The sequence below is a fragment of the Panthera onca genome, chromosome F1 (assembly GCF_046562875.1).
Source record: "Panthera onca isolate mPanOnc1 chromosome F1, mPanOnc1 haplotype 2, whole genome shotgun sequence".
Lineage (NCBI taxonomy): Eukaryota > Metazoa > Chordata > Mammalia > Carnivora > Felidae > Panthera > Panthera onca.
In genome coordinates this window covers 25,875,378-25,900,451 of record NC_138355.1, presented here as the reverse complement: position 1 = coordinate 25,900,451, position 25,074 = coordinate 25,875,378, and the positions used below count along the sequence as shown (strand labels likewise).

Sequence of the window (25,074 nt, the reverse complement as noted above, 5' to 3'; positions counted from 1 at the left end):
TGAGGTTGGCTTCTCACTTAGCATAATGCTCCGGGGATGCATCCATGTTGTTTTTAATCAGTACTTCATCTTTTTTATTCCTAGGTAGTATTCCATTGTATGGATGCACCAATTTATACATTCACCAGTTGGAAGGCTATGTTGACTTATTTTTGGTGACTGAATAAAAGCAGCTACATTCACATACAGGTTTGTGTGAACATTTTCATTTCATTTGAATCAATTCCTAGGAAAGGTGATTACTGTATCACAGGGCATTTAATTTTGTCAGAAACTGTCAAACTTTTCCAAAGTGACCTTACCATTTTGTTAATTCCTCCAGCAGTCTCTCGGCATCCTAACCAGAACTTGGTATTTTTAATAGGTATGTCATTTTGCTTTTTACATTTTCCTACTGATTTATGATAACATCTTTTCATGTTTGTTTTGAAATCCATTTATTTTCTTTGGTGAAGTGTCATGTTCAAATCTTTTGCCAATTTTTTTTTTTTTTTTTAAAGTTTTGAGTTCTGGGCACCACTTATCAGGCACATTCTTTCAAGCCTGTACCTTTAAAGACTTGGTACCATTTTTGCTTAAGATAGAGACAGCACTTGCTTATTGCAGGAGGTAGATATTACTTTGATTTGGGAGTAACCTTACTAGATACTTGGCCCTGCTAATTACTGGACTAGTTGCATTTGGTAGATGCCTTTCAACATTTTAATACAGCCACTCTCACTCTGAACTTGCTGTAGGTCAGTTCATCTCTGGGTCATTCCCTCATTTCTTTCATTCATCCCAGCTTGGTATTGTGTGTGCCTTTTCTCCAGGCTAAAATTTCTTCCTTTGCTCACTGTGAGCAAATGTGTAGCCATGCACCCAGACATAGGTCCTTCTTAGATGTCCACATGATTATCAACCCTGTACACACTGAGGTTTTTGCTTCTCTCTCAGTCAACCCCCAGTGAGGCATGGAGCTATTAATAGTGAAGTTTAAATATTTTGTGGCCACTATTGCTGGTACTTGTTGCTAAGCATCATTTTACAACTGAGAATGTTCTGGTTTTATTATGAAAGAAACTGGTTCTTCATAGTAATTACTTTTTAACCTACAGAGGATTCAACTTTTTTTCCTTGATTTAAAAAAAAAATGAATTTGATATTGTGTAAGGTGTACAGCTTACTTTGATACATTTATATATTGCAACATAACTGCCAGCCATGGAGTGATATTTATCACATTACATAATTATAGCATAACATTATCTATATTCATTATACCATGCATTAGGTCAGGTTTATTACTTCTTACAAATTTGTACCCTTAAATACCACCACTCTTCTCTCTACCTCCCTCACCCCTGGTAACCACCATTTTACTTTTTTTTTTTTTTTTTTTTAACATCTTTAACTTTTTTAGATTCCACATATAAGTGGTATTCATCTAGTACTCATCTTTGACTTATGTTGCTCAGCATAATGGGCTCAAGATCCATCCATGTTGTTGCCAATATTGTTGCCATCTTCCTTTCTCATGTACAGTTTAACTTATTTAACACGTCTCTTGTTTACAGGACCAAATTTGTGTTGTGGCCTTATTAAATATAAAGATTCATACACTGGTGTCTCCTTGTTTTTCTTTATTTTCACCTAGTTAATTTACTGTGTATCTTATGCGTCACTCTACGAAAGACTCAACAAATCCTTTTTTGGAACCAAGTGGGATACAAATAAATGACTAATATTATAGAGACAAAATCTTCTGTGATCTCATACTCTTCCAAAGGCAACTCTGGAGTTGCAGAAATCTCCTCCAGGGACTTTCTGTTACCTACTTCAAGTTTAAGACTTGTACGATCTGGAGAAATCACAGAGTGCACACCCAGAATACTAGACAAGGATTCTAGAACTGCATCGCAATCCCAGATCCAGATTTCCCCCCAAACTGTAAGGAATTCTAAAACATGTTGAATGGATAAGTATATGTGACTAGAACTAGAAGCCAAAAATCAAAACCCTACCTTGAAAGTCACAGTAAAAGTCATACCTGAGTATAACCAACTATTGTGAATTAAAGCAGGTCATTTTAAAATTTTGCTGTTTTAGGAATCTAGTATGTTTTATGTGGTATTACAACTGACCTCAAGGGTAATTATTACCAATGGTATTTCTAAACTACTCCAAAACCCGTACTAGTGGTAAAAACTTTATGTTGAGGCTATCCACATTTTCTCCTTCCCTCAAGAAAAGAGGTACCTTTTAGATGCAGATAAATATAAACAACTTGTGATTGAGCACTGTTTTTTTCCCTTTATGGGAGCTTTTTATATTCAAAACATACTTGAAAAACATACTTTTCACCACCAAACTACCTGTTTGGCATTAATAACAGAATACTGGAAAACTCTAACCCAAAATATTGACACATATTTGCTTAATGCCACTTAGGAATTAGCAGGTTACTTAGGAACTGAGAAGTAATTTCAAGGATTTTACTGCTGAATCCTCAACTAAAATTTTATTTCCTTGAACTAAATAAAACATATGCAGATCCATTTAAAAAAATAGTCACCCTGTGAGGCAAATTCAAATCTGCCAACCTAGTTTTAGTCTAGAACCAAACCAGCAACAAATACAGTCAGCAATACAATGCTACCAGGTTAACTTTCACGATGGTTCTTTGTAGAATAAACGAGAGAAATACGGTGTCAGAGTGCCAGTGGGAACAATTTTCTTCCTAACCCAAGTCAGCCACTGGTAATCTTGTCCTAGTTGGCTCATTAGATTCCTGTGTGCTTCTTCATCTTCTTTCAGAAAAAAAAAATCTTACCATCAGCTCTTATTTCAGACATGTCAGGTAACTATTTTCCCACAAATACTTTAAGCTCATCATTACTGGGAAAACAAACAAAAAAAACTGTCCCCAAGACTTTTAGTAATGAATGAGTACACAAACAACATCTGGATATTAATTCCATGGTGCAAGGATTTCCTGCAAAGTACCTTTAATATGTTTGCATCGGCAGCAAGCATTAGGATGTGCTAATTTTGGCACCATCAGTTATATGTGTAGCACTACACATTCGATAAAGTCACCCCAACCAGTATTTATCCATGTGAATAGAAAAACTGAACAAAAACATAGTTCTGATAAATGCTGAATTCTTAAACCCAATACAGTTTAATTTTCTTCCACAATCGAGGGCTGCTATTTAGGATTGTTTTGTTAATGATAAATAAAGACAGGAATTATTTAGAAAATAAAGTACTTCACCGTTCTTATATATTAAATGTCTTGCTATATAAAATATACCCTCAAGAAGTCAAAGTATGTGAAATCAGTGTTTCAAATAAAAATCACAGCTATGTTACTGTTCAGCAACTCCATTCAAATAAACATTTTTTGTATTCTCAAAAAAAAAAGAAAAAAAACCCTAAAAACCAAAAAAAACCAAACAAACAAACAAAAAAAACAAACCAGTAACTGAGGCAAAAGCTTTTAAGTTTGCATTCTGGGTGTACAACAGAAACCCCTCACCCTGCATCCTTTAAGACCGCCAGTCTGCTTCAGTAATTTGAATCTACCACATCTTCAATATGTAAAGCACTGTGCTGAGAATATAAAAAGTTATAAAAAGGCAATCATAAAAGATTAAATCTTGGTAGGCATGTCAGCTTTCTTTTAATAAAAACAAAAATAGTCATTGTCATCTAGTTAAATAAGTCTCTTTTGTATAGTGTTCCAGTTATTGAAAAAGGGCCCTTAAAAAACCCAACTGCCTCGATCTTAAACCTTACCCTCTTGCCCCATAATACATGTTTGAGGGAAGAGTCATTAATGTGCAAATTGGCAAAACAAATGTGGAGGAGAGGGGACTTCTTGAAATGACATGCCCGATCAAGTCTTGGTTTATTCTTTTACAATATCAACTTCCAAAAAGTAAAATAACCAAAGTAGTCCTAAAAATACACAAAACAGACCTTCATCTTTGCATTCCTTTCCCAATAAACACAAAAAGTATGTACAGCATGTTTAATAATATGCAATATGCAAAAGCTTTGTGTTGCTGTTAGCAACATCTATACCCACCCACCCTCCTTATTCACAAGTGTACCTCTACTAAACACAATTACATCACTAAGCCTGTTAGTTTGTTAAAACTGGAAAATCTTTGTATAGGGGCTCCACTCATTTGACTCAAAGTTATAGACTTCCACCGTATTCAGAAATTCATTGCCATCAAAGCCTCCCACTGCATAAATGGTGTTCCCTACAGTTGTAATCCCAGCGTTGCTCCTTGGTGAAGTCATGTTTCCCATCATCTTCCATTCATTTCTAGTTGGGTCATACATCTCCACACAACTGATGGCATGAGAACCATCAAAGCCACCACCTACAAACAATTTTCCTAAAAGAGAATGAAACAAGGTAAATCTAGAGAAGGAAAAAAACTCCTAAGTCTGTTTTTTGCTAAAATTGGTGGTTCTTAGTAGAAATACCTGCTCATTCTACCAAAAGTCTTTGTTAAATGCCTTCCTAACACGGCAAGTAAACCCATTCATAGATGGAACTCAGGCAATTTACAAAGAGAGGGGCAGCCTCTAACTGAAGCACAATTCTCACAATTCTTTGTGGTAACTGCTACTGCTGCCATTTCACAGATGAAATGAGGCGCAAAGAAGTTGGACAACTTGCCTAAAGAAGCAGCTAGTACGCAGCAAGCCAGAGTAGTTCTGTGCACTGGAGATTCTATACTAGTCCAGTGCCTCAGAATTAAGATTCAAAAAAAAGTTATAGAAAAGCAGTTTTCAGATACTGAACATTTTCTTGAGCTTTCCAATTCTATAAAATTATTTTAGTACAAAAACTTCTTGGAAACAGACCAAGAGTTATTACATTTTCAAATATATATGCAGAGCAGTTAATTATTTTCAAATATGCAGAGCAGTTAATTATTTTCAGACACATAAAATGTCAGCATTAAATACTGTGTAGCTTTAAAATTTTTTTTTTAAAAACATTTATTTAGCTTTGAGAGAGAGCGCATGAGTGGGGTCGGGGCAGAAAGAGAAGGAGACACAGAATCTGAAGCAGGCTCCAGGCTCTGAGCTGTCAGCACAGAGCCCGACAAGGAGCTCGAACTCATGAACCGTGAGATCATGACCTGAGCTGAAGTCGGATGCTTAACCGACTGAGCCACCCAGGCACCCCAATACTGTATAGGTTTAAAAACTTCCATCCTCTTGGGGCCCCTGGGTGGCTCAGGTGGTTAAGCATCCGACTTCAGCTCAGGTCATGAGGTCACGGTTCGTGAGTTCGAGTCCCGCATCGGGCTCTGTGCTGACAGCTCAGAGTCTGGAGCTTCCCCCCCTCTCTCTGCCCCTCCCCTGCTCACACTGTCTGTCTCTCTCTCTCTCTAAAATACAACAAACATTAAAAAATAAAAACTTCATTATTTTCTCATTTGATTGTCCAAAATCTATCTACAACCACATATTTACAGAAGAATTGACAAGGCTCAGTGTGGGCTGCGGGCTACTTGCCGGCATGTCTACACATCTATACGTTCAGCAGGTGAGCCATAAGCTTAACTAAGATTGCACTTTGTTCCCAAGACAATGCTAATTAAACTCATTATGATAATTATATAATTAAACATGTAAATCAATACAATGAATGTGAAAAGAAAGCTGCATCCATATCAAACTAACTTTGGAAAGATCTGTTTAAAAAAAAAGCCTTAAGTTTTCCTTCCAATTAGGTATGGAGTAGACAGAAGAGACTAGAATCTAAGTGATTTGCACTTATTTTGCTTTGCAAGTCAAATCCATTAAATTCTTGCTCTAAAGGAACAAACTGGAACTCTAAGATGATACATTTTGCATATGGTTTATGGACTTAGAGAACTTCAGTGAACCCATCAAAAGACTAGTGTGTTAATATATTTATATTAGTACTTCAAGGACCGAGTCTGATTAGAAATGACTTCTAAAAGACAAACCACCAATGCCCACTGCATCAGAAAAAATGTCTGCTCTGACTTCTTATTATACAAGCGTTTAGTTATCACGGACATTCTCTGGGAATATTAGAACAAACTCTTGCCACTCCCTATGCTTCACCTTTCCAAATCTCAACACTCACCATCAAGAACAGCTACACCAGCTCCTCGCCTTGCCACGTTCATGGGTGCAATTAAGGTCCAGGTGTTATTTTCAGGATTGTAACGTTCTACTGTGTTCAGACAATTCCAAGACTCTGCACCTCCAATTATGTACAAAAAACCACCAAGCTCACAGACTGCAGACTGGTGTCTACCTATAAAATTGAGTCAAACCAAAATTACTTTATCTCCCAAAACTTTAAGTGCGCATACTACACATAATTGATTTAGAGGTAAAAAAACAAACTTGAGGGGAAAAAACCCAAATCAACTCACGAATGTTAAGAGGAGCACAGCTTGTCCATGACTTTGTTATAGGATCAAATACATCACAGTTTTTCAGTCCTTTTTGACCATATGGATCAGAGCCACCAACAATGTATAATTTCCCATTCAGAGCACATACTCCTATATGAGTATAAAATAAGGTTATATATTGATAATTTAATTACCATATTTAAATACTGATTATCTCAGAAGGAAAGTAATTTTACCTGCGTTACAACGGTTAGTTCTCAATTCTGGAACAGGAATCCAGTCATCTATGTTTGGATCATACATCTCTCCACAACTCAGGTCATCTGAATGGCCATTCGATCCACCTACCACATAGAGCTGGCCCTAAGTCAAAAGTACAAGATCAGAATTTCTGCCATTCTGAAGTTATGAGAAACAGCTAAACATGGATTGCTTCTTCCTTACCATGAGTACAGCCATCTGAAATCGAGCTCTCGGTGTTCTCATGGGAGCAAGAAAGGACCAGTGATCTGTACGTGGATCATAGCATTCAACTGTTCGAAGACATTCCTCTCTGTTATAGCCACCTGGTAAAAGAACCATCAAGATTCATGTTTAAGATCTCAAACCAGATGAGGGTTTCTTGTCTAGAATGATTTAGGTAATCTGCACAAAGAGAAAAAGAATTTTTATCCACAAACCTATTAAGGTCCCATTAGGTGATGTTTTAACTCAGGGCTTCTAACAGCCGAACAACATTATCAGTATGAGTAAATTGCTTAGTCTTGGCTTGAAAATTAGGATGGAACAATTTAACGACTTTATAGTTTTTTAAGAATTAGAAACAGACATTTACTTAAAGGATAGGCAATACAATAGTATTTACTTTTGTATTTCTTGGTCTTTTTAGAATGTGGTAAAGTAGAATGCCAAGGAAGAAGGCATATTAAACCCTCCCTTTCCAAAGTTCACATCAAAGCAAGCACAAATGTCCATGCAGGGGCTTAGCCAGTTGAAATTTTCCAATAAGAAAACACTCATCCTTCTGTTCTTACCTGCTGCTATGAGCTTGCCATTCATCTCTGCTGTCCCCAGACCAGACCGCGCATACTGCATGGGAGACATGGGCTTCTCTATCAGCTCATCTGGTTGCATCTCAAAGCTTAAACTTTTAATTAGTTTTGGAGTACTTGTTGGTGAGCTCTGTGGGCTGTTTCGCCCGTGAAGGAAAATTACACAGAATATACCATCCAGCACAGCCAGGCACAAGTAAGTGTTATCTGTAAGCATAAGAGTTCTATGTTTAAGATGCAATTATTACTACTTTTGTTTGCTGTGTGATCCTGACTTGGATTCCGGATCCCAGACTGGAACGATCTGCTACTGTTTTCCAAATCTAATGGCTTCTGAGTTTTTCCCACAAATAGTCAACTTCAAAGTTATTAAATGGTTCCACTCAACACTCTTCTTTAAAAATAAGTAAGTCAAAGACAATCTGATGAGTGTAATACACTTACTTGAAGTCTTTTCCGAAGCAACGATTTTCCACTCATGCTTAGGGCTTTGTACTGTAGCATTTGGAGAAGAGAGACATCCAGTGGAACTGCTACTTATCGGCTTATGGCCATTCTCACGTGGTGGCTTTTTCTGCAAAACCAAAAGGTAGCTACAGAAACCTAGCCAAAGACCATACCTGGTGTACCTCTGTTCCTGAGCTATTCCACAACACTGAAAAAACACCTAGAATCCTTCACTTATGTATGACATTTAAAGAACCCTAAATTTAACACAAACCAACACTTTCCAGTTGACACAAATTACTAGCATACTTCCATCTCCACTTATAATGAAACAACTACACCTACACAAGGAGCCTGGTCAGGAAAAGCTCAATTTAAGCAATTAAAAAGCAAGTTGTAGATCAAGTATGAGAATACCTCAATGGAAAAAAAAAAAAAGAGAGAAAAAAAAAAACTTTAATCTACATAAGCTCAAAGTTCACATACTCTTTATATGAAGTATAGAATCATCTTTCAAAAGAGATTATTAATTTAAAATGGTATGAATTATCTGAAAGATTACATTTAGCCCACTGTCTCCAAGAAACTATCAAACCTAATTAAATCATATGTACGGATATCCTTCATACAATGCCAGCAAAAAGTGAACAGACATATCCAGTTCGGTCCCTCTGAAAAGTATTTCTCAGGACAAAAGTGGCAGTTACAAGAAACACTTAAAAGCATATTTCTTCAGGACCACCATATAGGTATTATAGAGTGCTTTTCTAGACAAACCATATCAAAAGACAAAATATGGTAATCAGAAATAAAACAATAATACTAAAAGAACCAAACGTTCACAAAAGTAGTATAGGAACACTAAGAGGGAGAAATAGGCAAAGCTACAAATTTTCAAATGATTACAAAAGAATTACATTGTGTTCTTGTGTAGGAGTTCCCTTTGATGGTTTTCTTATGTTATTAGTCCTTGACACTTTTAAAGTATATGATCATATGGAATTAGAAGAGACAGAGACATCCTCAGAGGACCTAACCAAATGAACAGGTACCACCCCCACTTCAGTACCTGACACCCAAGTGTGCCGATCCACTTCTTTGGATCCCCAGGGCCAGAGCCACATGGGTAGCTAAGATTTATAGTAGAAATTTGTTTCTTATGGAAGCACAAAGCTATGTTAACAACTTAGAGGGAAAAAATTTGGTAGCTACTTAAAGCTGTGAAAAAACTATCAGAAGTTTGGTGTGGGCCAGTCAACAAGCATGGTTACAGCATATGTCGGCTATTTTGAGAAAAGGCAGAGAATTAATGGTTACCATTCAATTCTATTTTGACATTTATCATATACCTAGGTATAATTAGGCACTTTATTCACCTCATCTCTTTTAATGGAGTAAGGGCAATGCTGCTAATCCATTTTATAGATAACAATACTCAGAAAAGATATGTATTGCCTAAGGCAATACAACTAAAAGAATAGAAATTCTGAGTATAAAGCTACTCTTTTTATACTATGACAGATTTTTGTCCTCTGCTACTAGAAACTCCAAGGTACATAAAGCCCCATCCCAACCTGTGGGAAGAAGGGATCCAAAGTATCACAAATTGATGATGCCATCAAAGGAACTCCTATACAAGTACACAATGTAATTCTTTTATAATCATTTGAAAATTTGTAGCTTTGCCTATTTCTCCCTCTGAGTGTTCCTATACTACTTTTGTGAATGTTTGGTTCTTTTAGTATTGTCTTATTTCTATTTTTTATTTTTGTCTGATATGGTTTGTCTAGAAAAGCACTCTATGATACCTATATGGTGGTCCTGAAGAAATATACTTTTAAGTGTTTCTTGTAACTGCCACTTTTGTCCTGAAAAATACTTTTCAGAGGAACTGAATTGGATATATGTCTGCTCATTTTTTGCTGGCATTAAGAGCTTTTATTATAGTAAGAAAACTGTTCTAACGTATGGATTATAATTGAAAAAAATCAATGTGAAAGAGGAAAGCATGATTAACAATGAAGACTCCTAGTGTTTTATAACTAACAAGTCATACAGAGGTGCTGGTTAACGCCTTTATATTCCTTCTGGAACATTTTCAAATACAATCCCTTCCTCTCCCTTATCTTCACTTTCCTGTGTTAACTCCTCCCACACGCTACCCACCGGCCCCACTTTCTTTGCCTCTGGCTCCCCAGGGGGTAATCTCCGGTGGCTATTTCTTTTTCAACCACTCTTACTTCTCAAGCTAAGATATTCTTAACTTTACACTCTTTGGAACTTATACCCACTAAAGGTTACCAAGTGCCCTCCCAAAACCAGTGAAGAGATACCCATAACCATATTTTACATGACCTCCAAAAGAATGATCTGACACAATTTAGTCTTCCTCTGTTCAAACTTTCTCTGCTTATGTTAGCTAGCTTTCTAACACAAGTTGATTCTAATCTTCTCCTTCCTAATGGCTCCTTAACCTCTTTTCCTATTTCTCAAGCCTAATGTGTCCCTTCATCCTATTTTATTCATGATCTTTATCCAGGGAACCACCTTCTAATGGGTCACATCAGAATCCTGCTTTCTCAAATTCTTCCTTTTCCTTAATTTTCTTATTCTAAACAATCACTAAGGACTCACTCAACCTTTGAAACTATAAATGCTTAGAGTCCACTTTTCCTCCTTCATGCTCCTGGATCAAGCCCTCATTTTTTTTAACTAAACTACTGCTGGTAGTAATCTATAAATTGGTCTCACAATTGGTCTACCCTCTGTACTTGGCCAGAAAAATAGAAGGGCTTAATGCAATCATTTAGTAAAGAAAAACAAAACGAAACAAACCACAGATCAGCTGGAGTCCCATGACCCAGAGACTGCCACCTGATAGTTAACCACGGGTCTAAAATGATTAATGTACAGATCTTTGCTGTACAGAAATACAGTATTTAACCAATGCCCCTACTGTTGGTACTACTGCTCAGTTTTTCACTATTATTAAAGTTGTGAAATATATCTGTTCAGGGGCCCCTGGGTGGCTCAGTCAGTTAAGCATCCAACTCTTGACTTTGGCTTAGGTCATGATCTCTTGGTCATGACGTCAGGCCCTGTGTGGGGCTCTGTGCTCACAGCACAGAGCCTACTTGAGGTTCTCTCTCTCTTAAAATGAACATTAAAAAAAAAAAAGGAAATAGATCTGTTCATGTCACTCTACTTCCTTGTCTACAATTCTTTGAAAATTCCCCACCACCTGTAGGATAAAGTATTAAGCCCTAACCCAGTGGCATTTACCTACTTTCCCAATCTTGTGACCTCGCACGGGTATTTTTTCCTATCTGACACACTCTCATCTGCTTTGAAAGCTCTTCTAAATCCTAAGACTGTTCAAATGTTGCCTCTTCTGTAAATTCCTTAGTTTCTCTCCTCTTGGCTCCTCTATCCCCTCCCCTTTATGCCTTTTGTAGATCCCTCTTAGAAGACTGTACGGTTTTCATCTACTGCTATAGATGGTTCTGCAACCAGAAACTGTCTCTTACATATTTCTGTGTCCTAACATCATGGTCTGCCATTTTACTCAACGGCTGCTTACTGAAAAAGTAACAAAAAAAAAAAAAACAAAACAAAGTATCTTTAGAGTATGAGGGAAAATATCCTAAATGTTCAAAATGCAAACTATGGACAAAGTTCTCAACTAATTTAAACCCAAACACTTTTTGTAAAACATAAAAATACTTGGCCACTACTACCACAGAATACCTGACAACTGCCATTCAGGTCACTTCTGAGTCTCATTTACCTTCTAACTGGTAAAGAAAACACCCCTTAAAACTGGGTTAACTCTGCCTACTTTATAGTTTATTCCTCACAAATACAACGTTGAAGCTAAAGGTCAAACAAAAAGAATGCATACTGTATGACCATTTATATACATTTCAAAGGCAAACTAAGCTATTGTTTCCGAAGTTAGAATAATGGTTTCCTTTAGGGCTGTGTAAGGACATGACTGGGAAGAGGCAAGGGAAGGCTTCCCGGGCCACAGAAATCTCTTCTGGACCCAAGTAGTGTTTAAACTAGTGAGTTCACTATTTGACACTTATGATGTGTGTCCTTTTCTCTAAATTTTTGTCTAGAAACTAAAAAATTTTTATGCCTGACATTTTTTTTTTTTTTAAATTGGGTCTAACAACACCCATTCCCTGTTGCAAACAATTTTTTGTAATCTAACAAAAAAAAAAAAAACCAATTTCTACATTGCTTCATCTTATTGGCCTTGTTTTCTTACTACCTGTAAATCCTATTTCATTGAGAAAAAATCTAAATGTGGTTTCCTAATTTGCTGAATTTTTTTTTTATGTGGAGAAACAGTAGTAAATCTAAGAAAGATATGCTTGTTTTGTCCTGAAAATGTTTCTGTTCGGATATACCAATGAAATTCTTCCACTTTCCTTTCTTAAAGGAAAATTTCAGTCTACTAGAAAATGCTCTAATCACATTTTAACCTGAGGTTACCTCAGATGTGCAATGTGTACCTGCACAAACTGAATGTGGTCATCATCACTGCCAAACACCTCAGCCTGTCCATCTAGTAGGTTCCCATCAAGCAGCTTGTGATCAGCTGAGTAGTACAAGGTTTGAACCTGCAAAACAGCAACAGAACACCCATGTGGCTACCGTCTCCATGGCTACTCCACTAGTATGCAGATCACACAAACGCCTCAAGGTAACCTCCAGTGTGCTTCTTGAACTTCTTGACATCTTGCTCTGGCAGGATCCCGAAGTAAAGAAAATACATGTCATGGTTGTAAAAATTTTAAAAACAAAAATAAAATACAGAATCTTCTAACACTGGCCGAAGAGTCCTTGGCTTGATTGGCTTGAAAGAAATCTTCATTTTTCCATAGCTTCTATTATATAGCATTAAAAAAAAAAAAGGCACTAATACAATATATGGGCTCTTAAAGCATATACATATTTACAGTAAAATATGGACTATGGTTTACACCTTTGAAGTGCTCTGATTTGCATTAACATATTTGTCCTGTAGGCAATGTCAAGAAAAACAGATAAAAAGCAAATGCAAAACTCAAAACAAGCTGTAGAGACACCTCCCTCAGCAGATGCAAACACATGGTCAATGCACCTGATCTTCAAGTGGGAAATGATATAAAATGTAAAAATCACCTGTCAGCCTTTTTAGAAGATAATGCTAACAGTATGTTTCAAGACCTAACAGATCTGGAAAGCCTTTCGTGGAATGACAAATTCAAAGTCACTCCACTGCTCCATCTGCATGTGTTTAACTCCCACCATTTCTCCATCAAGTTTGTCTTGTGGTATTTTTCAAAAGTTAAGTGAATGACTGTACGTATCAACAACACCATTGAAAAAACACAAAGCTTTAAAGATAAGAATCCTGTAAAGGAGTAAACACCATTAAATCATCATCGTTCTCTGCCCACAGCGGATTTTTCTTAGGAGAACTGGGGCAGGACTGCTGCTTCTTTACGTGTCAATACACTTGAGGTTTCTTCTTGTTTCTTCAGTCTTGGGTATCCTAGTTTTGTTAATAAACCTATGGGGAGATAAATCAATGGGGAGGAACAACCATTAGAAGCTTTTACCTACTTATCAAATTTAAAGCAAAAACCTGTGAAGAAAAATTAAGAATCTACAGAAAATTTCAGTACCACCTCCCATTTCTAAAGCAAATTACATGCTACTTTAAAGGAAGTTAACAGCACATAATAAGCAAAGAAATAAAAAAGAAAAGCAGAAGACCAAACTGAACAGTTCATTCAGCTCACCTGGACACCCCCCCTGTTTCTCAGCTTAGGGGTACCTATAGCAAAATTTAAATTCTTTAGGGTCATGGTTATAAAATAAAAGTGAAAGGGAATCCTTCATTGTTATAGCAAAATAATTTTTAAGAATTGTTGCATCCCATTTACTTTAAAACTAACCTCTTCCATCAGCTCTTCCAGACTGTCTCCATTCTCCCAGATGCTACGCTGCACCCAGTTGATTACCTTTGTATACAATTTGCCATTGCTGGGCAAGCAAACATTATCTTCAAGCATTACCTCCAACTAGAGTTAGGAAAAAACAATGACACTTAGATCAGTGTTGAGTCTCTTAATTCTCAGCTTAATGTGCAATTTCCTAATAAAATGGTCACAGATGCCCAATCTCATCCCATACATTTATTCTCATTTGTAAGAAAACTCTAAAAACAAACCAGTAGGCAGCAAACTGTTACACTGCTAAAAAATAACAGTATCATTTCAATGTACTTTCTCACAACCATGCTTGAAACATGGACAAAGATTCAGCAACTGTAAGTAGTGTATACATACATATATATCTTTATAGATTTTACCCCTTACCTTTAGCCGTGGAAGTTTAAGAAACTCTTCCTCTTCTGAAATTTGTAACAGATGCTCCTGAATATAGGCATCAACTTTATTCAACAAACGGGTGTCTCCCATACAACTTGCAAAATTTCGGTAAGAGATGCAGCTGGTAACATCCATTCTGGATAGCAAATAATCACCACAAACCTGGGAAAAGAAATACACAAGTGACAACACTTACATATATTTTATTTAATGAATATTTAATACTCAATATGTAAGCATTCTGTGAAGATACAAAGATGAATCAAACACCACTGCCTTAACAGAACAACGTTAACTCTGGGAAGAATAGATGTATGCAAACAATAAACATCAAAGAATGCCGTACAAATGTCTAAGTTGTTTACGGAAAGATGCAACAAACTGAAATGCCATATTAACGCATATGCAATGTGCAGATAAGTATTTCCAATTAGAATAATTAGATAAGACTTTATCATGAAGACAGTATCTGAACTGGGATCTACACAAGAGATGATGTTCAATGCAGATAGAAGTAGGGAAGAAGCTGGGACCAATTTAGTTTGGCTGGAGCAAAAGACAAGTAGGAAAACAATTTTGGAAACACAGCAACTACATTAGGGAAAATGTGCAATGCTAACTTGAGGGGTATGTGCTATAAACCACAGAAGGATTTTAAGCAAAGGAGTGACATTACAGAAGGGGCCAGGAAACTTCCTCTTACAGGGCTTAGGCTTTTGGGCCATAATGTCTTTGTCACAACTACTAAACTCTGTCACTGCAGGTGGAAGCAGCCAGAGACCCTATGTAAATAAAAGCTGTGTTCCAATAAAACTTTATAACAAGCAGTTGGCCTGAGGCTTTGCAGTTTACTGACCCCCAAATTAGAGAATTAAATGCTTTTTATCCTATGAATTATTAGGCAGTTTTCAATGGTGTTACATTCTAGAAGGAGTACTTTTAGAGGAACTTCCAAGTGTAGAACAGTGAGCTGAGAATGTAAGTTGTGTGATTAATTCTTGAGAAAAACAAGAATATTTTACATGTTTATTTTTTTGAGAGAGAAGGGGGGGCAGGGAGGGAAGGAGGGTGGGAGGAGGAGGAGGAGAGAGGGGGAGAGAGAGAGAAAGAAAGAAAGAGAAAGAGAGAGAGAGAGAGAGAGAGAGAGAGAGAAAGAGAGAGAGAGAGAGAAAGAGAGAGAGAGAATTCCAAGCAGGCTCCAAGCCCAGTGCGGAGCATGATGGGGTGGAGCATGACAGGGGGTCTGATCTCACCGCGAGATCATGACCTGAGCTAAAATCAAGTCTGATGCTTAAATGAGCCACCCAGGCGCCCCAAGAATATTGTAAACCCTGCTACCAGTGACCAACACAGCCACCCAGCTAGTGAAGACTACTGGAAAAGCAAGAGTTTAGTTCAAATTATCTGAGAGGAAGTTATGACCTTGCTACATTACTACAGCTAACTGGTTAAAATCACATTCAGTTGTCTAGGGGGAAGAGGGGCCACTTTCAAGTTCTTGAGACTAACAAATGTCTTATGACAAATTATGCATCTTAACTATGTAAAAGCAGACTTGCTAGTAATAGCCCTCCTTATATGTTACTTCTGGTACTCTACCTGCTTTACTCGGTCCATCTTCAGCTTTTTTGCTGCAGAATAAACATCTTTCACTAATTCCTTATCGGCTTTCAACCTGTTAAAGAAAAGTTCTTTATCACTTGGATACCAAGGCCTTAAAACACAGATTCTACTTAATCCAAATAAATCAACGCTTGGAATTTCCTGGTGACATCCCCTAATTATACACTTTATAAAGTACTTACTGAGCAGTGTAGGCATAATTCAGTAAGACTTCAACAGCTTCTGGATTGAGATCATCAAATTTAACATGAGAAATTCCATGAGGATCACTATCACTATTAAAGATTTCAAATAAGTAGGGACTGCAGCAAGCCAGAACTGCTCTGTGTGCTAACATCTCATGGCCACAGACCTGAAATTGTAAGGAATTACAATTAGAAGTACTGTGGACTATTTATTTCTCTAGCTAATTACCACATCAGGTCCTTTATCTAATATTTATAGGTAAATCATTGTTTTTTCAAGTTATTTCATCAAATGCCTACCATGAAAAAGAAAATAAGCATATCCAAGAAAGTACTGCTTTTAGAAATAAAATATTAATTTTGTAGGTTTCCAAATTAAGTTTTAAATACCTGAAGTCGAACATCACAGAACTGGCCACTTTTCCTCAGGGCATTTAATTTGGCAACAGAAGACTCAATAAAGTTTTCATCTTCAAACATTAAATATCCATTGGGAATCATTTTTCTTTACAAATTTGGCTAAAGAGCACAAAAAAAGCCAAGTTATTTTACTAGTGAACAATGATTTTTATAATTATACCTTAAAGAGTAATACAGTATCTTTATTTTCAAATTCCATCCTATCAACAACACAAAAATTTTATTACACAAAAACACTGCTGAAAACACTGGCACTGAATGTCCAAGTCTTTGTACAGCTATATTTTGGTCCTCAGTCTTTTTAAGGATTCATACAGCAGTGACTAGCTCAACACTTTTGCCCAGGTTTCCCTGAACATTCATTGGGAAGGGAAAGAAATGTAAGCCCACCCTGCCCAAACCCATACAATGAGCAATTTAAGAAGCCTGGAAGGATGTAATGTGGTCATCACTTCCAGGTTTCCTTGATTTGGGGTGCTGTCATTCCTTTACTCCCAAATGAGAGAAATGGATAAATAAGGCAAACTTAAATCTGTCCCCTTTGCAAGTTTCAGATATTCCAAATCACTTATCTCCTAGGAATACATGCTAGACACTTAATGTTCTTTTAAAAAATGTCCATTTCACCTTGTGAACTGACTAATGCCTATACAAAGCCATCATTAAAAAGCAGTAATAGATTTTAGTTTGCCCTGATTTAAATTCAAAAGTTTACAAAAAGAAAAAAATAGAATTTTTTTTTTTTCTACAAATGATCACTGACTTCCCCTTTAAAAAAATTATGAGGGGCGCCTGGGTGGCGCAGTCGGTTAAGCGTCCGACTTCAGCCAGGTCACGATCTCGCGGTCCGTGAGTTCGAGCCCCGCGTCAGGCTCTGGGCTGATGGCTCGGAGCCTGGAGCCTGTTTCCGATTCTGTGTCTCCCTCTCTCTCTGCCCCTCCCCCGTTCATGCTCTGTCTCTCTCTGTCCCAAAAATAAATAAAAAAACGTTGAAAAAAAAATTTATATATAAAAAAAAAAATTATGAAAAGGCTATTAGTGTACTGGCATAGTCTTCTGAAAAACAATGTGTCTTAATGTTTCATTGGGCATGAATATTCACTTACCTACTGAACTGGTGAGAAATGTATTTCTGAGATGTCTTAAATAATCCAAGGACAAAGGAGTGTTAAAACTCAGCACTTCCTCAAGGTATGAAGACGGGTGGTTGAAGTGAAGGCAGAGGTGTCTTAAGCTCTAATGGTGATTCCAAAACTATCAGGCTTGAAATGATGTAATCAAGTCCTTAAAAGCTATAGACATGAATTTCTTCTGTGATAATCATGCATCATAATCTGCAATAATGACAAATTTTAGATACTCAGAATGATCAAAGACTGTCATTGATCTAAGTGGATTGTATCATACAAAGTCCTTATCTGAAAGAAATGTACATGGCTCTAACACAGAAAATAACCAAGACAAATGCAATTATACCTAAACATTTTTCACTTAACCTGCAACTATTCAGGTGATCAAAAAACAAAACACCCTTCCCTGGAAGACAGAAGCTAACAACGTGTATCAATTAAGTGAGATATGTAAGCACAAGATTAGAAACAAATATAAATATTGGTTAAACCTAATATTCTTTACTATTAGATTCCTGTCCATTTTTACCGGCCAGCAAGCAACCTTTGGGCATCATTCCCCAGACGTGTATACAATGTTCCAGTCAAACCAGATATACTATTTCCCAAAATGTGGTCTGCTCTTCCCAGTCTCTGTACCTTTGTTCAAGTTGTTCTGTTCTTGGAATACCCTTAACCCAACCTCTGCTAGATAAAATCTTACCTCCATAGAGCCCTTCCCAATCCCCCCAGTGGAGAGAAGTTTCTCCCTATCTTCCACATACTAAACCTTCTCTTGTGTGATCTTCCAGCTGATCTGCTCTGGTTTTGGCTTCTGTGGACTTCCTTATCTTCCTTGATTTAAGGTCCTGGCAGGCAGAGCCTCTGTCTTGCTCATCTTTGTATCCATCCCATCTCCCCACTACCAAAACTAGCCTAGAAACATAAATATAAAGATGAGCACTTTGTTGAAGTGAACTAAATAAACAAAAGGGAAAATACTGATATCTGTTCTCTATTTGGCCCTTTTTCTCGTTTACAGTAATAAACTCCCACTAGAATAGTTCTGGTCCAAACCAAATCTGCAAAGTAATCATATTCAGTTCTCCTACCTCATTTTCAATTCATCAACTACAAGTGTCAAATTCAGATGGTTCTTATTTTTTAATCACCTGAACTGCTATGTCACCACTGTCTAATTCAGGAAACTAGAACTAAGTAAATTATTTGAAAGGCATGCATACTTTTTAAAACGGACATCTTAAAATTACCTGGATTTTCCTTATGCATCAATCATACACAGAATTCTAAATCTAACAATTGTATTTGGGTGAATGAGTAATCACTTAACCCAGAATCCACTGAAGGCTAGTCCAACTCTAAGTGAACAAACTGTCGTGTTAAGTTCAACACATGCACAATCTGTAATGGGTCTGACCCATATGTCCTAACTGGTTTCTCCATAACTTAGGTTCTATTTCAAAGAAACCTGAGTAATTCTGACTCAGGTTGGGATTGTTGTCAATGCTTACCCCTGCAATGAAACTGTATCATACCATTATGTAATATTGGTTTCCTCTGCTCTACAGTTGCACCTACATTAGTTTGTTCAGCTTTTAAGAAATCAGTTCTAATAAATGATTCCCAATTACCACACAATTCCATGTACACAGAGAAAACACACTATCCTAAGGAAACCTTCAAACATTTTCAGCCAAGACCCAACTCAAATTAAGAAGATCTTTATATATATGGTATATACTGGGTAGCCAATCCACAGACATAGTTGGTAACACCTCACTTCAGTTCCCTAAGTTGCCTTTAAAAAAAGAAGGGGAAATGGGATGAGGAGGAAAGAGGGAGCTTCCATGCAAATTATGGCAATATATTTAAAATGTGCTTTCTGAAAAACCATAAACATTGTGATACAGAGATTTAGAAACATTTTAAACGCTGACCAGTTTTATTCATTATTCAGTGTTTATCTGTAAAGTAGTCTTGATCTAACCAAGAATAAAAATGGCATCTATTTATGTTTGATAATTTGGAAGTTCTACCTTAAATTTTGAGGGAAAACAAGACATGGTTAAAATCACTTCAGTCCATTGGGAGCAAACACTGGAGAACTTCTAGAGCAACTCTTGGCATATACATTTGTACAGTATTATTAGTTCTGCAACAGAGTGAGTTCTACATTTAGTATTTGATGACCTAGTATATCAAGATCTTAGTATGATCCTTATCTCTTTAATGATCAATACAACCCTATTTGATTTTAAGAGCTAGCCCAAGATCACGTGACATTTAAGTTAATGCAGCAAACTTATTTTACTCAATTACTGTCCTCACATACTGTAGGCCCCTACTCTCACCTACCCCTAAGCTGGAAGAGGTCTTATCAACTCCTGCCTACAAACCATGTCTTTGAGTGTTCACATTCACTCTCACTAAAGTAAGCATTGGGCAAACTGAGTTTCAAACTATTCTAAAAATGTACAGAAGATCTCAGTTTGGTCTATGAAACTCAAGCTCAGTAACTGGTGGAATAAAAATGTGAGCAGATTTTTTTTCTTTAAAAAGCCTAACAAAAGCCCCACCATCCTAGAGTTATATAAAAGAATAAAACTTAAAATCTTCTTTGGTATTTAAAGAATACGAAAATACTAATTCAAAGGAATATATGAACCCCTATGTTTATTGCAGCATTATTTACAACAGCCAAACTACGGAAGGAGCCTAAGTGTCCACTGATAGATGAATGGATAAAGAGGATGTGGGGTACACGTAAACACATACACATACAAAATGGGGTATTACTCAGCCATAAAAAAGAATGAAATCTTAACATCTGCAACAACATGGACAGATCTAGAGAGTATAATGCTAACCAAAATACACCAGAGAAAGACAAATACATGATTTCACTCATATGTGGAATTTAAAAAACAAATGAACAAAAGAAAAAAAAAAAAAGGAGACAAACCAAAAAATAGACTCTTAACTATAGAGAACAAACAGATGGTTACCAGAGAGAAGGTGGGTACAGGTGAAAAAGTGAAGCGGATTAAGGGTACACTTATCTTAATAGCACTGAGCAAAATATGGATCTACTGAATCACTATATTGCACACCTGAAACTAATGTAACACAACTATACTGGAATTAAAATTAAAAAATTTTTTCTTTGGTATTTAAAATATACATTCCATTAATCCACTTTTAAAATTAAAACTAGGGCAAATACAATATATTCTGGTAAATACACTTCAGTTCCTTAGTATGGCCAGTGCAAGAAAAGGGAAACAGAAGACTCATAAATGAGTAATTAAACTGCTTTAGTAACCACCAGAAGCCCACATGTTATGTTACCACAGACCCCAAAAGATTAACTTAACTGAAATACAGTTCAACAGGTCTTATCCAAGAGTTGTAAGAAAGGTAGGCACAATGTGGCCTCCCCTCCAAATTCTTTTCGGGCCTTCAGTAAGTGGAAGATAAAATGTTATCACCAAACTTCCAAAGCATCCTTAAAAGCTCAAGGAAAATTACAAATATTTAAGTTTCAAGGCAATCTTTTGAGGGCAGCCCACTCACAAAATAAACTCTATTTTTAAAGGACAGACTTTATAATAATACAAAGTAAATCTCTGTAAGACCAGAAGTTACTAATTCCCAGTGTCACCTCTGAAACTACTGTTTCATCATCTATATCAAAACTCACCAAACTCACTCACTCACTCCATCCTCATTGTTCTGAACTCTTATACATCCCACAAACATTTATGGCACCAAACATATGGCAGGCACAATATGGAATGGGATGCTCATAATACCAATGGAGTTAATGCCATTCTTCAGCCCTGAATACTTCACAGACCAACCAAAAAAGACAGGTAAATCAAGCAGTGAAAATAGCTCAAACTAAAGAGGAAAGGGGTATGACAGCATACATATTCCAGAAACTGCAGCTATTAACATGCATATGGTAAATAGAGAGGAAGAAAGAAAGATCAATGCTAAGGGTTAAATGATGCTGGAGAATAGAAAAGGATTATAGCAAGAACATTCTAGCAGAAATGTGGGGGATGTTCTGGAGGAACAGGTAAAATACGGAAGCAGGGACATTAAGATATTATATACCCCTGCTTATCCTAAGGCAGTAAGGATATTTTAGCTTGGATATGTGTGGTATCCTTATCAAAATTAGTACCAAAATTAGAATTCCAAAAAACCTAACGGTTATCTTTAGTTTGCTGCATGCTCAAAGTTAGGAAGGAAGAATAAGAGGAATTTGCTTTTTATGCTAAGGTACCTGTTGGGTATCCAGGTTGATACCAAAAGTGTAAGAATACTGATCTGATAGGTGGAAAAATACAGATAGGTTTAGAAATCATTTACAAGGTGGTGATTCAAGCTTGCAAGCGAAGATGAGCATGTATTTTCTGTGCTTCTAACAAAAACCCAGAGATCACTTTCTTGTTCATAATTCCTCCATTCACACTCTCTAGCACAGTAGGTGGGAGGATCTTTTCAGCCTCTAAGAGATCCTTCAAGGAGGTTCAAAATCATATTGTTGAAAAGTCAATGAAATGATTTTCAGGGGTACTTCATCTTAGTATTCAGTGATTAAGACATTTCCTCAATAAGAGAACATTTTACATTAAAAAACCACACTTGTAAAATGACATCAATTGCCATCTAAACTGTTATCTCAAGCAAGAAAAACAAAACCCCACTCCAAAGTAGCCAAAAAGACACTAATTTAGGAGTGCCTGGGTAGCTCAGTCTCCAACTGGATCTCAGCTCAAGTCTTGATCTCAAGGTCGTGAGTTCAAGCCCAGTGTTGGGCTCCATGCTGGGTATGAAGCCTACTTTAAAACAAAAACAAAAAGTAAAGAAGAGGGGGGCGGGGGGGCAAAAAAGACGACAATAAAACTAAAACCAAAACCTGGGATCCTCTGTTTTTGGGGGTAAAGTTAGAAAAACAGAACTACAAATTAAGATGAATTAAAAAATTACTATCTATTAATTACAGAGATTTCTTTAATTGGAAAAACAGAGGAAAATCATTCTGGTTCTCTTTTAGGTCAATGGTTTTAGTCTGGTTTTACCACCAGCTACCAAATTATAGACACTTGAGAAGTAGCCTGCCAGATGGCATTAAATGATACTATTGTTAATCCAATTCTAAATAGTCAGTGTTCGCCTCATCGCCAGATATGCAAATGCAACTACTCTCCTCAGCATCTTTAAGACAGAAGTTACAGCAGGATTATGCCCAATGCTATTCACCAGTATTTTGCTATCCTTAAATCAACTGCTAGTTCTAGAATTATTAAAAGAAAAATATGGCTTCTGATTAGTCTAGTCCATGCCGTACTTGTTCAACTGTTAATAGTACTAAGCTTCCAGAGCTGTTACTTATTACTAGACAGAAGATCACCACAAAGTCCTCAAAGAACAGCTTGATACCACGGTATTCTAATCCCCTCCATCACTGGCAACAGACATTAGGAAACCAGGTCTTCAGGCATCTGATTTCTACTTGCTATAGGTTTTGAAATGTCAGATGTTTCAAACAATAGATTTGTCTACTATGTATTGGGAAAAAAAGTAAATCCATTTCTAAAATATTTGCGTCTAAGTCTTCTTACATTCTCAATCTGATATTGCCTGATACTTTCCTACCGTTAAGAACTTATAAACACCCTTTTGCAAGATGCGTATAACGACAGAAAAAGAGCAAACCTCTCCGCCGATTGCTTTGGTAAAAAGGAAAGTGGCGACGGCCCCAGAGTGACTGGAGTGTCCTGTAGCCCCAGGCCTTCCTCCCCGCGCGGCCTGGCGGGCGCCCACTACTCCCAAGGCTGGAAGGCAAGGCGCCCAGCGCTCGCACACCCCCGGCCGGGATTGGCCGGCCAAGCAGTCATTCAGAGCCGACACGTCAGGGCAGCCGCTCCCTCCCTCCTCCCGCCCTCTTCTCCCCGCGCTTGGCAAGAAAAGCGGGCAACGTGGAGCGGGAACAAAGGACCCCGCGGCCCACGGCGATCTTGGACGTGGTGCCACCCCACTCCAGGCCCCAGGCACAGATGCCGCCTTGGACCGGCTCCCGGTCCACATGCGCCGGGTCCTGGGAGGTCTCAGGGAGGAAAGTCGGGACCTCGGTTAGACCCAGACACTAGGAATCGATTCCTGACAGCGGGAATACAGAGATTCCCGCGTCCTCCTTCCGGTAGTCATCCCTGCCCCGTGGCGCCCTGACCCAGGCCCACGAGGCTCCCTCGAGCAAGAACTCCCGCCCTACTTCCTATGCCCCAGCTCTCTCCGAGGCGGCCGGCACGCGCCTCAGCAGCCGACGCGACCCGGCAACCATGGCAGCTCCAGGAGCGCGGGCCCCGCGCGGCGCCGGCTCCTCGCTCCCAGAAAGCCGCGGCAGCGGCTTGGAGGGTCCTCCCCCGGGACCAGGACGCCGCTCCGCGTCTCGCACCGTCTCCCCCAGCCGCCCGCGCCATCTCTCAGCAAGGACTCCGGTCGCACCCTCTTCCTCTTCCACCGTCTAGGACCTGCGCGTATTACCTGGTTCATCTCTGAAGAGATGGAAAAACTCATGTCTGGTGCTTCGATGGGGAGCAGGAGGAAGCGGGCGGGAATCGGCGCAACGGAAAGCGCCTCGAGGCCGCGGAGGGGGGGAGCGGTCGAGCGGGAAGAGGAGCGGAGGCTGCGAGGAGGGGGCAGGGCCACCGAGGGTTCGTGGGGACTCGCTCACTCGTTCGCTGGCACTGCCGCGCCAAAGCAGCAGGCGGAGAAACTGCCGAGCAGCTCTGAGCGACCGACCTCCACGCGCGTCCCGGAGACACTGCTGCTGCCGCCGCCGCCGCCGCCCGCTCGCGCCGCACCCCCTCTCACGTCACCACGTGCGCCGCCGCCGCCGCCGCCGCCAATGCCTCCAGGCTGCTTCCGGCTCGAACCGTCGGCGAATCACAAGCGAGCACCAGAAAGCTCCGGCTCGCGGCCCCGCCCACCGTTCGCCCCGCCCTGTCCTTCTCCTTCGCCCCCTTGGGTTCGTTCCCTTCCTGCTGGGCTCAAGTAGGTCAAGGCAAGGTGATCCCAGGGAGACAGGCAGTGCTTGGGGCGCGCCTCCTTTTACTTAGCGCGCGGTCGTCTCCTTTCCTCGCCTCGCACCCTCACTTCGCCCTTTCGGACTGTGCCGGAACTGGTTTGCTCCAGCCGCCCTCACCTGTTCTGCCTCCCCCTAGAGGCACAACAGCCGGAGATCGGACGTGGGAGATTAGATTTCTCGACGTCAAATTTACATCTAGGCAACCACCCTAGACTGGGGCTGGCCACAGTGGACCCGAAAGTCTGCGGTCGGCCGTGGGCCCCTACCTTTGTTGGAGGGTGGTGGTGAGTGAGGAGGGGGCGTGGAGATTGTGAGTGAGAAGAGAGGC

At 38.8% G+C, this 25,074-nt stretch overlaps 3 protein-coding genes across 8 annotated transcripts in view; 2 read left to right on the top strand and 1 right to left on the bottom strand.

The window, feature by feature from the left end:
- The window catches only part of SWT1 (SWT1 RNA endoribonuclease homolog), a 111,829-nt gene extending 103,104 nt beyond the window's left edge, over positions 1-8,725 (top strand). For 2 of the 5 annotated variants that reach the window (XR_009613456.3, XM_060643693.3), the window contains exon 20: positions 85-8,725. Coding sequence is in view for 3 of the 5 variants with exons in the window: in XM_060643693.3 (XP_060499676.2) it covers positions 85-167 (83 nt within the window). In the remaining 2 variants the exon portion in view is untranslated. The remainder of the gene's footprint in view (positions 1-84) is intronic. The other 3 variants (XR_009613457.3, XM_060643696.3, XM_078441100.2) reach the window with 2 other exon arrangements.
- IVNS1ABP (influenza virus NS1A binding protein) lies at positions 2,951-24,341 on the bottom strand. 2 transcript variants are annotated; one of them, XM_060643704.3, is made up of 15 exons: positions 24,203-24,341; positions 17,624-17,851; positions 16,488-16,616; positions 16,095-16,264; positions 15,889-15,964; positions 14,278-14,451; positions 13,855-13,980; positions 12,424-12,531; positions 7,901-8,030; positions 7,439-7,663; positions 6,849-6,970; positions 6,641-6,767; positions 6,423-6,554; positions 6,128-6,301; positions 2,951-4,391 (listed from the first exon to the last, which is right to left on the bottom strand). In XM_060643704.3, exons 3-15 carry the CDS (start codon positions 16,596-16,598, stop codon positions 4,138-4,140), a joined length of 1,929 nt encoding a protein of 642 aa, XP_060499687.1. In that variant the 5' UTR covers positions 16,599-16,616; positions 17,624-17,851; positions 24,203-24,341; the 3' UTR covers positions 2,951-4,137. The 2 variants fall into 2 exon arrangements, with proteins under 2 accessions (XP_060499687.1, XP_060499688.1); XM_060643705.2 differs by lacking the exon at positions 24,203-24,341 and adding an exon at positions 23,375-23,488.
- The window catches only part of LOC132686130 (uncharacterized), a 76,729-nt gene continuing 75,399 nt past the window's right edge, over positions 23,745-25,074 (top strand). Inside the window, exons 1-2 of the mRNA XM_078440646.2 lie at positions 23,745-23,790; positions 23,863-24,712. Coding sequence (XP_078296772.2) covers positions 23,745-23,790; positions 23,863-24,712 — 896 coding nt within the window. The remainder of the gene's footprint in view (positions 23,791-23,862; positions 24,713-25,074) is intronic.